Genomic DNA, 15611 nt, shown 5'->3' with positions numbered 1-15611 from the left:
GTGAAATTAAACCAAAAGAAGAAAGGTTAATATTCATGGTCCAAGATAGCAGACTACTTACTTGTTGGTTTACAAAGTCTATTGAACATGGTGGAGAAACAGACAAATGTAGGTTTTGTAAAACAGAATTAGAAGTAGTCATACATCTTGTTGCTGGTTGTGATATAGTACTGGTAGACTGACTGTATACTGAAAGGTATAATAATGTGGCAAGAATGTTGAGTTGGGGATTGTGCAAACATTATTATACTGAAGTAGCTGAAAAACATTGGAAACATAAGCCACAAAGCATTATAGAAAATTATGTTTATATCCCATGGGATTACGCATTACCAACAGTTCAAATAATAGAGGCGAGAAAGCCAGATATAATAGTCCATGAAAAGAAGACAAAAGTAGCATTGGTCATTTAAAGTGCTACACCCAGTGACTACAGAAAGACACAAAGTCATAAAATACCAGGATTTGCAAGCAGAGATGAGGGCAATGTGGAAGAAGGATATCCAGACAGTTCTAGTAGTAGTAACAGGAGCAACGGGGTCTGATAAAAAAGAATTTACAATCGTACTTTGGATATGTTGCCAATTCATGTAACTCCATATGAGTTGCAGGAGACGTCATTACTGGGCACATTGCAGGCAAAGCACTTCTGTCTAACATCAAAGACTGAAACTATACTAATTTCATGAACCTGAATCATACTTTGACTTAGGAATGGTGTCCATTCCTGTCATGGTATTAGAAACCCAAAAGACTTGGAGAAATTAAAAAAAAAGAGTAGCAATCCTTAGTTCATGTTTGGCATGTTGACTGATTTTATTTCCAGCTTTTTGTTCAACAGAGCTATCCTAGATAACTGACGTTGGTCAGCTGGGCACCAACTGGCCAGTAGCTTATTAACCTAGGGTTGCTGGGCTTTACAGCAGGCATATACTGGCTAATAGGGATACACAGACACCTGTGTCTTGTGTAGGTCAAAGTAGCCAGGTCCTCAACTCACTTATCACATGTAAATACTCTTGCCCAGTTTTGGTAATATTAGACACTGTGACCCATTCATCTAGAGGCACTTTTAACATTGAGTAGCTAGCCCTGACACTGAGTACAGCCTGTGATATATGTTATCCTATCTGCATAATAATCTGGAACACACTTGATTCCCATAGCAGCAACACACCTGATTCCCATAGCTGGTGGTCTATACTATTCTTCCCCTCCAGTAGGCACCATCTAGAATTTGTGTTGTTACCCAAACTCTGTTGGGTCTCCATTCCTTTCCCACTCTCAAGATGGGAATATTTATTCTATGAGGTCTCTATTTTAATATCATGAATAGAAAAGCTATGCATTTTTGCATACAGTCTTTGCAATCCTTCACTTCAGTTTGCTCTGGTATTGGTACAACCCTTAGGCTGTCTCTGTGTTATCTACCCATTTAGCTCAGCCCAGTTTTCTGCCATTTGTTCACATTGTAATTGCATTTCCACCATTTTTCTTTCTTCTTTTTTCAGCAATTTGGATTCTATTTCCTCTGAATGCCTGGTTAAAACATCATCTCTTTCCTGCAGGATTCTGTTATTTGTCTTTATATATTACAGCTGCTTACACTGCTGTCACCATCTTGTAATTCCAAATCCTCATAATTTTTGGTACTGTTAAAAGACTGGCTACAATTCAACAAGCTAATATTACTGACCCCTCTGGAAACCTAGCAGAATACAACAGCATAATGATACTCAAGTATACAACTAGATAACACTGTTTCTTTTCATAACTACATTGAGATCGCAACCTCCACAGTGCTTCAGGAGCTAAAGGCAGCCTAACCCTATCAAACCTTCCTGTACTAGAAATTTTCAAGGAGATTACCATTTATATCTTACTTCCTAGATTGGAGTATGCTCTACCTATTATAGCTGCAATTTCAGATAAAAACACTACCTTATTACAAACAAATGAGAACAAACATTTAATATTTATTCATCTCACCAGCAACAGGGGACATCATTGTATTATAACTCAAAATGCTAGATTGCTATTATTTACTGCAATAATCAACTACTTGTTAAATACTCCAGCTTCAAAATTTCTCAGTGACACACTGTTCATCTGAAGCTAACTTATTTATCCTACACAACCTACTCATTAAGAAAAACTGATAGCTTCAAATGTAAGTGGCCATAATAGTTTTTAACTAGATGTGGAAAGAACTTTTTTCCAAACTGGCTCCTACTTACATGAATGCTCTCCCTAGCAAAAATGTGGCTACACAGCCCTTAAATTATTTAAGGAAAAAAAAAATAAAGCAACATCTACAGGATGAGTTTAAATGTATTTGCTTTTAGAGACTCTGGGTAAGATCACACTAAAACCTAACAATGTCACTTACTACAGCATTTATAGCGCTTCAGTATTTTCCTTTCTGTTTTACATTCTGCAGTTCTTCTATGTTGTAATATTTAACTTTCAGAGTATGTTATTGATGCATTTTTTCATGTTCTATTATGTACAGCCTATCAGTGAACAAGTTCTTCATATGTACATTTTGCTAAGGTTCTGCATATATATATATATATATATATATATATATATATACACACACACACCTGGGTCTATGTTTCTTGATCGAAATTTCACAATCTCGAACAAGAAACATTCAGACCCATTAAAGCGAAAGTGCACTACATCGAAAGTGCACTTTCTCAAAAGCTGGTTCTTGTGGCTGAAACCGGTCTGTTGACTGCTTATTGACTTTAATAATAAAGTCAGTTATAACCTCTCATAAGAGTGCTGGCCTCTTTTGGTTTGGAATTTTGGTTCTGGTTTGGGCTGTTGCACTCACCATACGTGCGGAAGCACTGTTGCTGCTATTTGACATACCCCTTCACACAATATTCTGAATCTCCCCCTAATCACACATTATTTTTGAAGCTGTATAGTACACAGAAATTCACACTACATGATCAACAAAACAGTGACCCATTCACCTAGAGCCAGTTTTTACACCATTGAGTAGCTATCCCTTACACTGTGTACAGCCCGTCATCTATGTTATCCTATCTGCATAATAATCTGCATCACAGCTGATGCCCATAGTAGTTGGTCTGTACAACTCTTCCCCCCAGTAGGCACCATCTAGAATCTGTGTTGTTACCCACAACTCTATTCTTGGGTGAATTTGTGATGGAAACACCTATAAGGTAGCGTTTTTATCTTAAATTGCAGCTATAATAAGTAGAGCATACTCCAATCTAGGAAGTAAGATATAAATGGTAATTGCCTTGCAAATTTCTAGTACAGGAAGGTTTGAAAGGGTTCGGCTGCCTTTAGCTCCTGTTTGGGAGGGTGGCCTAATGTTTAAGGTGTTTGCCTTACAAACACAAGGTGCAGGGTTTGAGTCTCACAAGGGATAATTGGCTAGGCTTAAAATGGCCCACAAGGGCAATTAGCCTAGTACTAATCTATGAATCTATAATTTAAAGAACGACGAGACACAACTTACATCTTCTGTTTTCAGAAGCAAAAATAAATTACCTTGTATAATTTTACAATACAGTTAATTTATTTCTACAGATTGTATACTATCTCTTATATAATATACTTTCATTTTTCCATCATTTTTGTCACTCTGGTCAATAAATGAATGAATGATGTGTAAAACTAACTCTTATGTAACTCAGTACACATCCATAGGATTTACTGAATTTAAATGCTATTAATACTTGGTTGAATCCGCTCAGCTTATTAGTTTTTAACATTACAGTTTTGGTATTGTATTACCTGTATTGTATTGTATTGTATTATTCTGTGTAAATATATCTGTAAAACGTTCTGGTTGTATTCCCTATTATGTGCTTATGACCCAGGATTTGGTTGAAAAGTTTCAGAAAGAATCACTCCACCCACATGGACAACAGATAAATACAACAAAAACATTAGAATAGTGTAATGTAGCGTATGTCTTGTTGTGGCATGTTGGTATGTATAAAGCATCAAACTGTAGAATTTGAAGAATCACCTTTCTTTCAAGAAGATACTTACCTTCCTGTGTTTGTTCTCTAAGCTGCAGTTTAGCTGCTGTAAGTCGTTCTTCTGCCTGCCGTACAGCTGTTCTAAGAGACTCAAGTGCAAATTCTGCATCATGGATTGCCTGAGAATGGAAACATTTTCAGATTACAAGCTTCTGAATCATAGCTACTATTAAAAAATAAAAACAGTTTTTTGCATAGATACCTCCAACACCATAACAGAATTATCCATTTAGGCGGGGCTGGTCTTAGGCCTATTGGACCTATTTGCACGAGGCTATGACGGTCATTCTGTGTTCCTGAGATTTGCCTGAGAGACACTACAGAAAAGTGCAAGGCATTTTTCTACTGGTAGTCTTGCTCCTATAGTAGCTATAAGACTAGTTAGTGGAGTGGACAGCATTTCCATCATGTTTGCACTAGTGACTAGTTGAGTATTAATAAATGCAGCTTTATGCCTGCTAGCTGCTCACACTGCCATAATGGTTAGTTGCCATTGCTGAGTGCTTATCAGGGTTTCTAACCTAAAGCTAGTCAGATTATCCATCTGTGTTTTCTTTTGCTTCTCTTGCCAACATGTTATTTATGATTTGTTGCTAATCAATACACTTACAAGAAATAGATGTGGGATGGTCAATCTTAGACAGTATGAAAATAAATAGTAGTAAGCATAAAAAATAGATATTGTGATGTAAATTAACTTCTGATCACTTGGACTTGTGACACAGTTAAAAATTTAACACTGTGGTAGAGAAGTGCATGTTGCGGTTACAGACAGGGGCAAAACAATCCCATTCAAGTCAAATACAAGGTTTGCGTGTTGCATAGTAGGAGCCAGATGTGGATAGAAAAAAATGATTAATTTGGCTGAAAGTGGAAACAATAGTAATAGAAACAGTTTGACTCAAATGTACTGCAATGGGTATCCGTTTCAGAGTCGCATACAAAATAGGGGACAAACAGAAACTTAACCCCAGAAAAAAGGTTGAACTGGATTTTGGGAATTGTATTATAGAAAGCTGAACAACCTCTGTGGGTTTTGCATGTAGTGCCTACAGCCATGTGAGTTTTCTTCAAGCATTCCGATATCCTTCTATCTGCTAGAAATGATGCTTAGTGACTATTTTAAATTAAAAGTGCATGTCATCCTTACTGTTGTTCTTGTGACCAGTGATATGGCTGGGTAAGATCTTCAAGCATTAATCCATTTACCCAGCTTAAAGAAATAAATACAAATAAACTTTCAGAAACAGTTATAAGTGGGGTGGCACATGAGCAATGTCATTTAAAAGGTGAGGGCTGAGATTATTACTATTATTGTTTTTTTTAAACAAAAACATCTTTATTGAATTATCACTTATGACACAGGCAATCAAACATTTATATAAATGAAAACAAACCATATTCACATATTTTCAATTGCAAACATACATCATGGATAATCTTCTCATCAATCAAACATTACATAGCTCATTTAATTCTTGCCTTCTCTTAAAACTCATTCCTCCTCCAAAACATTATTCTGCATGAACTGTTCCCGCAATTCCCATTTTTTTCCAATATAAATTGCAACTACACTTTTCTAAAGATCGCACTTCCACTTCTTATATCTCTGTTACTATATTCACTACTGTGACAAAAAGGAGATACTACCAGCCCAGCTATATGGAATTTTTGTAAATAATTATACATCATTTGTGAATATCAACATGATTCATATGCTTGTGTTACAAATGTATTAGAACTGTATGTTATGTGTATATCAAACTGCTGGTAGAGAAGTGTGTATGTGAAAAGAGTTTGTACTAGCTTAAACTGAGCTTAAAGATGTATCCACAGTGTACCCTATGGAAACAAACAGAAATATATATAAACTATTGTAATTGTGTAAATGTATATATTTTAACAGTGGGAACTGACACATAGAAGTTGCAATACTTCAGAAAAATAGTTGAAATTAAATTATTTTATAACTGTGCCATAAAAGATGGTTTCAATGCAGCAAGAAGACAGGATGTCTAAAACTAGGGAGCCTTCTGCATTGTCTTGTGTTTTATGTCTTCCAGCAGCTGCAAAGATCTAAGGATTATATATTTTTCATAGGTAGATGATAAAGTCTGGCAGTTTCTAGCAATGGGGGTTTAGTTTGGAAACTAAAGTGAGATGGCAAGAAGTGATGTCTTCCTGCAAGCTAACCCAACAGTAACATTTGAGATATTCATTTAAGAACTCTCTGAGAGAGAGTATTCTGTATTTGTCTTTGACCTGACAACATCAACTGGAAAACCCACTTACCACTTCTGCCTTGCCTTGTTCTGTAAGTTAACTAGCATACAGTAATCTCTCTTAGATTCAGACAGGAATATAGTGAAGTATAGCATAGTAATAAAAAACAAAGCAGAGATTCAGCACAGCACAGCTCCAGATATAAATTTAATAAATGAAGTTAGTACTTTCATGGTTGACAAATTGCTTCATCAGACAAATAACCAGTGCAAAGATACATACATTTAAACTAAAAACATCCAATCAGAACGTACGATCCCACAAATAGCAAAGATTGCAATCAGTCATTTAAAGAGTCAACACCCTAAAACAGTGCTCAATTCAAGGGTCGTGCATGCAAAAATGGTTTAAGAGAAACTATCGTTAATAATCATAAATAGAGTATCTATTTTTGTTCACATGCCTCAGTCTTATTTCTGAGGTCACCCCCCATGAACACTAACACCCACAAGTTCTAACACAAAAAAACTAGATTCATGTTACAGACCAGTCTGCTGAACATGCTTTGCTAGTGTACTAGTAGCTTTATTATTTCTAATATCTCTATTATGTTCAAGGATAAGCTCCCTAAGGGAGTGATTAGTTTTACCTATATAGTAAGCTGCACAACAAGTACAGAAGCTGTAATAGACTAGATTCCTGGTAGCAAAATCAGCATAAAAGGAAAAATCAATACAACAATTAAGTACAGGATGTATAAATTGTGCGCCAATGTAGATGTATTTACAGGCACTACAGTGTCTACAGGGATAAGTCCCATACCTTTGAGAGGTAACTACCATCAAAGTTTTCTGTGTCTTATAACAAAGTTCCCTTTTGAGAGACAAATTGTTCTTAAAGGAGAAACTAGATCTCTCAGCCACCAACATTCTCAAATCCTCACTGGCATATAAAATATTCCAGTTCTTTTCGATAATGTCACAAAGTACATTAACATCACTTGAGAAAGTTAACAGAAATCTAATACTATTATTAGATTGTAATTTATTAGGCAACACTGGTAAAGAATAAACTTCTGAAAAATATGGTTTCCCCTTATTTTTCTCTGTCTTTCATAACAAAATTTATGCAAGCATCAATCTCATGTTCACAATAGCCCCTGCACATAAAGTCATGTTTCAAACTATCAAATGCAGCACTAAGCTGCTGATCATCATTATGCAATCTCATAATCCTAAGAAATTGCCCTTTTAAAACATTTTTAGAAATATGTCTGGGGTGCGTACTATTCATATGTGAAAGTGAATTCCTTTTAACTTTTTTCTTATAAAGCCCCGTCTTAATAGACTCCATATCCGACTTCTGAATCTTCACATCTAAAAAATAAATTTGTTACATACAGTAGATAAAAACTTTAGAAAAGAAGTTGTAGTATGTAAATATTGAATAAAGAGAAATAGTGCATCCTCAGTACCACTCCACAAAAGAAATATGTCATCCATGAAGGTTTATACCATGTAATAGATGAACAAAAATCATTGTTAAATAATACTAAATTATTTTCCCATTTAGTTAACTCTAGGTTGGCGTAGCTATTAGCACATGCTGTGCCCATAGCTATGCCAACCTTCTGTAAATAATCATTTCCAAACAAGAAAATATTATTTTCTAAAATGATTTCAAGTAAACTACATATGAGATTTACCTTATCATTTACAAAGAACTTGCCTTAATTCAAAAACTTCATTATTCTTTCTATTCCCCAGCTATTTGGAATAACTGTAAAAAGTGACCCTATATCTAAAGTAACAAAATCAAATTCTCTCCTAAGGTCTAAATGTGAAGTACCTCTGTAAAATTTCTCTAAAAAACTTTTTGTATCTATTAAAACTGTAGCTACTTTTTTCCAGTACAGAATGCAACATTTTCTCTACATAAATTGAAATGGGTTCAGTAACCCACCCTCTCCCAGAAACAATAGGGCGCATGGGTGGGTTAACCAAGCTTTTATGCACTTTGGGTAGTCCATAAATGGTTGGAATAGTGGGATGTTCTGCATTTAAATATTTAAACAGATCCTCTGAAATAACATTAGACATCAAAAGATCAAAAATGAAAAATAAAACTTTCTTTATAATGGCATGAACCATGGCCTTACTAACCAACATAAATGTGGCTTCATCACTAAGTAAATCATTCATGCACTTAATATAAACAACCTTTCTAAAAGTACAACCCCCCCCCCCTTTTATCAACTGGGCAGATTTCAATAGAACTAACTTCTCTAAGTTCAGAAAGTCCTTCCTACTCTAATTTACTTAAATTATAAAAAGCGGGTTTCTGTTCATTCTCAAACAATTTCCTGATTTCATTCTCACACATTCAAGTAAATGCTTCAACAGAAGGATGTAATTTAGGTAACTTTAGATATTTTAGGTAAAAACACACTAGGTTTACTAAAATGATTCATACAATTTTTTTTCTATTAGTATTTGAAAAACTTGCAGATAATGTCAAATTCCTGGCAAACATTTTAAGGTTAAGAAGTACATCTATTAAGTCCGACCTCTTAGATGGCACAAAGGATAATCCCTTATTCAACAGTGAATCTTGTGCTTTTGTCATTTCAAAAGAAGAAAAGTTAATAATCAGGTTGTTTGCGAACCACTGCAAGTGTTCCTGTATACTCCTCTGTTACTTGTTGCCCGCACTTGATGAATATGCCCTCTTCTCCCTCGGCTCTGTGATCTGCCAATCCTGCATATGGTATCGCTAGATAGAGGTTCTGGTAATGGAAAAAGAGGTTGATTAGGGGCACCAACACTCGTAATGGAACTCACATAATGGCAGGAGCTGCCATTGAAGTGGAAGGAGGTGCTGGAAGTGTAGGTTCATTCACTGAGGCAATCTGCTCATTGGTAGAGACTTCTATTTCCGATTATGCTAATGGCTCAGCATTAGTACCATGAGAGTCAAGCCTAGACCAGGAAAAACCTGCACCTTTTTTAAAATCCATAATATCCCTCTGCAGTTTCTTCATTTTAACAGCCTGCAATTTTTTTTTCTATAGACTGCAACATTCTCATGCAAAGTGTCTAGGCTGTCCTGTATAATATCCGTTGAATAGGAAGAGATAATGTCCCTTTCCAACTCTCTTATATCTTCCAACAGGACGTTTTCTTGGGGTAGAAAAAATTCAGTCAACAGCTTAATATGCTCGAAGCTCTAATTTAAATTCATATTCTGCCATTATTTCAATAATTCAGGGAATTTATTGCCATAGGTCGGCACATTTAATATTCGTAGACCTCTAGGCATAACCTTATAATGCAATTTGGCTTCCATATGTAATCTCTGCCACTGAGGGCATTTAAATCTGTACAGTTTATTCTCTAGTTCCTTAAACTTCTTCAAAAAAATTACCCGTTGCTCTTCATTGACTGCCGTGGACCAGGTGTCTTCAGTTGCTACCTCCTAGCGATTAGCTCTTAGTGATAAGATCCTATCTAAATGATCCATCCTTCAGTTCAGATTACGAAAAATGCCAGGATTGTAGTCCAATTCAACATTACGACCGTCTGCCATGCTTCTGAGTGTAGTTTACAGAGAGTAATAACAAAAATAGAACAAAAACAGCAGCCGGGTTATGAAACTCCACTGTTGTACAAAACTAAAATGTAGTAATAAAAAACAAAGCAGAGATTCAGCACAGCACAGCTCCAGATAAAAAATTAATAAATGAAGGTAGTGCTTTCCCAGTTGACAAACTGCTTAATCAGGCAAATAACCAGTGCAAAGATACATACATTTAAACTAAAAACATCCAATCAGAACATACAATCCCACAAATAGCAAAAATTGCAATCAGTCATTTAAAGAGTCAACACCCTAAAACAGTGCTCAATGCTTCAAGGGTCGTGCACACAAGAATGGTTTAAGAAAAACTGTATTGTTAATACCACGGGCACTGTCTGCTTTAAAACAGAGTATCCATTTTTGTTCATATGCCTCAGTCTCATTTTTGAGGTCAGCCCCCCACCAAACACTAACATCCAGAAGTTCTAACAGAAAAAAAATAAATTCATGCTGTGGACCAGTCTGCTGAACATGCTTTGCTAGTGCACTAGTAGCTTTATTATTCCTAACATCTCTATTATGTTCTAGGATATGCTTCTGCCAGTGAGGATTTGAGAGAGTTGGTGACTGAGAGTCCTAGTCTCTCCTTTAAGAACAAATTGTCTCTGAAAAGGCAACTTTGTTATAAGACACAGAAAACTTCAGTAGTTACCTCTCAAAGATATGGGACTTATCCCTGTAGGCACTGTAGTGTCTGTAAATACATCTACACTGGCACACAATTTATTCATCCTGTGCTTAATTATTGTATTGATTTTTCCTTTTATGCTGATTGTGCTACAAGGAATCTGGTCTGTTACAGCTTCTGCACTTGTTGTGCAGCTTACTATATAGGTAAAACTAATCGCTCCCTTAGGGAGCGTATCCATGAACATAATAGAGATATTAGGATTAATAAAGTTATTAGTGCACTAGCAAAGCATGTTCAGCAGACTGGTCCACAACATGAATTTAGTTTTTTTGTGTTAGAACTTGTGGATGTCAGTGTTAGGGGTGGGGTGACCTCAGAAATAAGACTGAGGCATGTGAACAAAAATGGATACTCTATTTTAAAGTGGACAGTGCCCCTGGTATTAGCGATATAGTTTCTCTTAAACCATTCTTGCGTGCATGACCCTTGAAGCATTGAGCACTGTTTTAGGGTGTTGACTCTTTAAATGACTGATTGCAATTTTTGCTATTTGTAGGACTGTATGTTCTGAATGGATATTTTTAGTTTAACTGAATATATCGTTGCACTGGTTATTTGTCTGATGAAGCAGTCTGTCAGCTGTGAAAGTACTGACTTCATTTATTACATTTTTATCTGGAGCTGTGCTGTGCTGAATCTCTACTTTGTTTTTTATTACTACGTCTTGGTTTTGTACAATAGTGGAGTTTTATAACCTGGCTGCTGTTTTTGCTCTATTTTTGTTATTGCTGTTTGTAAACTGCACTTGGGAGCATGGCAGAAAGCCTTAATATTGAATTGGACGACAATCCTGGCATTCTTCATAATCTGAACTCAAGGATGGATCATTTAGATAGGATCTTATCACTAGGAGCTAATCCTCTTCTTGAGGTAACAACTGAAGACACCTGGTTCACGGCACACGGCAGTAATGGTTAATCTTTTTTAAGAATTTAAGGAACTAGAGAATAAATTTAAATGCCTTCAGTGGCACAGATTATATCTGGAAGTCGAGTTGCATTATAAGGTTGTGCCTAGAGGTCTACGCATATTAAATATGCCGACCTATGGCAATAAATTCCCTGAATTATTGAAACAATGGCAGAATATGAATTTAAAGTTGAGCTTCAATCATATTAAGCTGTTGACTGAATTTTTTGTACCCCAAGAAAATGTTCTTTTGGAAGAAATAAGAGAGTTCCAAAGGGATATTATCTCTTCCTTTTCAATGGGTATTATACAGGACAGCCTAGACACTTTGCATGAGAGTGTTGCAGCCTATGAGAAAAGATTGCAGGCTGTTAAAATGAAGAAACTGCAGAGAGACAATATGGATTTTAAAAAGGGTGCAGTTTTTTCCTGGTCTAGGCATGACTCTCATGGTACTAATGCTGAGCCAATAGCATCATCAGAAATAGAAGTCTCTACCAATTAGCAGACTGCCTCAGTGAATGAACCTACACTTCCTGCACCTCCTTCCACTTCAATGGCAGCTCCTGCCATTATGGGGGCACAAAATACTTCTATTAGTCCTGTGAGTTCCGTTACATGTTTTGGTGCTTCTAATCAACCCCTTTTTCCATTACCAGAACCTCTAACTATCAATACCATACGCAGAAACGGCAGATCGCAGAGCCAAGGGAGAAGAGGGTGTATTCATCAAGTACAGGCAACACAGAACAGAGAAGTATAAAGGAACACTCACAGCGGTTCACAAACAACCTGATTATTAACCTTTCTTCTTTTGAACTGACAGAAGCACAAGCTTCACTGTTGAATAAGAGATTATCCTTTGTGGCATCTAACAGGTTGGACTTAACAGATGTACTTCTTAACCTTAAAATGTTTGCCAGGAATTCGACGCTATCTGCACATTTTTCAAATACTAATACAGAGTATTGTATGAATCATTTTAGAAAACCTAGTGTGTTTTTACCTAAAATACACCCTTCTGTTGAAGCCTTTACTCGAGTGTGTGAGAACGAAATCAGGAAACTGTTTGAGAACGAACATAAACCCGCTTTTTATAATTTATGTAAAGCAGAGTAAGAAGCACTTGCTGAACTTAGAGGTTAGTTCTATTGAAATCCACCCCACTGATAAAGGGCGAGGAATTGTACTTTTAGACAAGGGTGTTTATATTAAGTGTATGAATGATTTACTTAATGATGAGGCCACATTTATGTTGGTTAGTAAGGCCACGGTTCATGCCATTATAGTGAAAGTTTTATTTTTGATCTTTTGTTGTCTAATGTTATTTCAGAGGATCTGTTTAAATATTTTAATATAGAACATCCCACTATTCCAGTCATTTATGGACTACCCAAAGTGCATAAAAGCTTGGTTAACCCACCCATGCACCCTATTGTTTCTGGGAGAGGGTGGGTTACTGAACCCATTTCAATATATGTAGAGAAAATGTTGCATCCTAGCTTGGAAAAAGTAGCTATAGTTTTGATAGATATGAAAAGTTTTTTAGAGAAATTTCACAGAAATACTTCACATTTAGACCTTAGCAGAGAATTTTATTTTGTTACTTTAGATATAGGGTCACTTTTTACAGTTATTCCAAATGGCTGGGGAATAGAAAGTATAAGAAAGTTTTTGAATGAATGCAAGTTCTTTGTAAATGATAAGGTAAATCTCATATGTAGTCTACTTGAAATAATTTAGAAAATATTTTCTTGTTTGGAAATGATTATCTACAGAAGGGTAGCGTAGCTAAGGGCACAGCATGTGCTAATAGCTACACCAACCTAGCGTTAGCTAAATAGGAAAATGATTTAGTATTATCTAACAATGATTTTTGTTCATCTATTATATGGTATAAACACTTCATGGATGACATACTTCTTTTGTGGAGTGGTACTGAGGATGCACTATTGGTCTTTATTCAATATTTACATACTACGACTTTTATAAAGATTTCATCTAATTACTCTATGCAACAAATTGATTTTTTAGATGTGAAGGTTCAGAAGATGGATATGGGGGTCTATGAAGAATGGGCTTCATAAGAAAGGAATTCCCTTTTACATAAGATAGTATGCACCCCCGACATATTTCTAAAAATGTTTTAAAAGGGCAATTGGGATTATGAGACTGCATAATGATGGTCAGCAGCTTAGTACTGCATTTGATAGTTTGAAATACAACTTTATGTGCAGGGGCTATAGTGAACATGACATTGATGCTTGCATAAATTCTTTTTTGAAAGACAGAGAAAATAAAAGGCAACCATTTGTTTCGGAAGTTTCTTCTTTACCAGCGTTGCCTAATAAATTACAATTTAATAATAGTATTAGATTTCCATTAACTTTCTAAAAGTGATGTTAATTTACTTTGTGATGTTATTTATGAATAGTTTATATGCCAGTGATGATTTGAGAGAGTTGGTGACTAAGAGACCTAGTTTTCCTTTAAGAACAATTTGTCTCTCAAAAGGCAACTTTGTTATAAGACAAAGAAAACTTCGGGAGTTACCTCTTAAAGGTATGGGACTTATCCCTGTAGACACTGTAGTGCCTATAAATACATCTACACTGGCACACAATTTATACATCCTGTGCTTAATTACTGTATTGATTTTTCCTTTTATGCTGATTGTGCTACCAGGAATCTAGTCTATTATAGCTTCTGCACTTGTTGAGCAGCTTACTATATTGTTACAACTAATCACTTTGTTAGGGAGCGTATCCTTGAACATAATAAAGATATTAGGAATAATAAGGCTACTAGTGCACTAGCAAAGCATGTTCAGCAGGCTGGTCCACAACATGAATTTAGTTTTTTTGTGTTAGAACTTGTGGATGTTACTGTTAGGGAGGGTGACCTCAGAAATAACACTGAGGCATGTGGACAAAAATGGATACTCTATTTTAAAGTGGACAGTGCCCATGGTATTAATGATACAGTTTCTCTTAAACCATTCTTGAGTGCACGACCCTTGAAGCATTGAGCACTGTTTTAGGGTGTTCACTCTTTAAATGACTGACACCAGTTTTTGCTATTTCTGGGATTGAAGGTTATGACTGGATGTTTTTAGTTTAAATGTATGTATCTTTGCACTGATTATTTGTCTGATGAAACAGTTTGTCAATTGTGAAAGTGCTAACTTAATTTATTACATTTTTATCTGGATCTGTGCTGTGCTGAGTCTCTGCTTTGTTTTTTATTACTACTTTTTAGTTTTGTACAGCAGTAGAGTTTCGTAACCCGGCTGCTGTTTTTGTTCTATTTTTGATATAGTGAAATATAATCCTGAACGTGACCAATAAGTGCTTCAACTCTACCAAGAATTGCTTATTTTTTATTCAAAACACATGAAACACGGCATTGACATACGGAATAAAAATAACAAAAAAGAATATGTTAAGCGCTTTCACTCACTATGTGAGCTTCAGTTCAGTTCTGAAGAAGCTCACGTAGTGAGTGAAAGCGCTTAACATATTCTTGTTTGTTATTTTTATTCCGTATGTCAGTGCCGTGTTTCATGTGTTTTGAATAAAAATCAGCAATTCTTGGTAGAGTTGAAGCATTTATTGGTCACGTTCGGGATTAATTTGTTTTTGGTTGGTGTTGAACTCCATTACCTTTCTCAGCTTTACCAGAAAGGCTCATCCAGACTCTGCTACACTTTGCTGTGAAGGAAAGGTTAGTTTGCTGTTATTTTTTTGTATTTCTGTATTGCCTTTCTATATTTTGAATACTGTAGTTTGTTTTCTTTACCTTGTGTTTTGCTTGCATTCTGTTTTAACAGCATATTAAAACTTCAAAAGAGACCACAGCTCTCTCTGTTCTGAGTCAGGCAGAATTTTTCCCGCCCTCCCACCCATTTAAGTTGTGTTGTTAAATACCACTGTCTTTCTAGTTGCCCGCCTCTTATGTTAATCTGAGCATATATCTCATTTCTCTCTACTTTCACTGGCTTATGTGAGTAATCACAAAACCATCACTTTTGAAATCCCACCCCTTCAATTATTTAAATTTATTGGCCATCCTACAGTATTTCATAGTACCAAAATACAAAAGTAACCACCCCTTTCAGTCCA

General features: G+C 35.8%; 1 protein-coding gene across 1 annotated transcript in view; it reads right to left on the bottom strand.

Annotated features, from left to right (window-relative positions):
• The window catches only part of IQANK1 (IQ motif and ankyrin repeat containing 1), a 2532034-nt gene that overhangs the window by 548827 nt on the left and 1967596 nt on the right, over nucleotides 1-15611 (bottom strand). Inside the window, exon 10 of the mRNA XM_044067472.1 lies at nucleotides 4042-4150. Coding sequence (XP_043923407.1) covers nucleotides 4042-4150 — 109 coding nt within the window. The remainder of the gene's footprint in view (nucleotides 1-4041; nucleotides 4151-15611) is intronic.

The sequence above is a fragment of the Protopterus annectens genome, chromosome 3.part1 (genome assembly GCF_019279795.1).
Source record: "Protopterus annectens isolate FY-2018-M chromosome 3.part1, PAN1.0, whole genome shotgun sequence".
NCBI classification, from domain to species: Eukaryota; Metazoa; Chordata; order Ceratodontiformes; family Protopteridae; genus Protopterus; species Protopterus annectens.
This window is presented reverse-complemented; position numbering and strand designations above follow the sequence as displayed.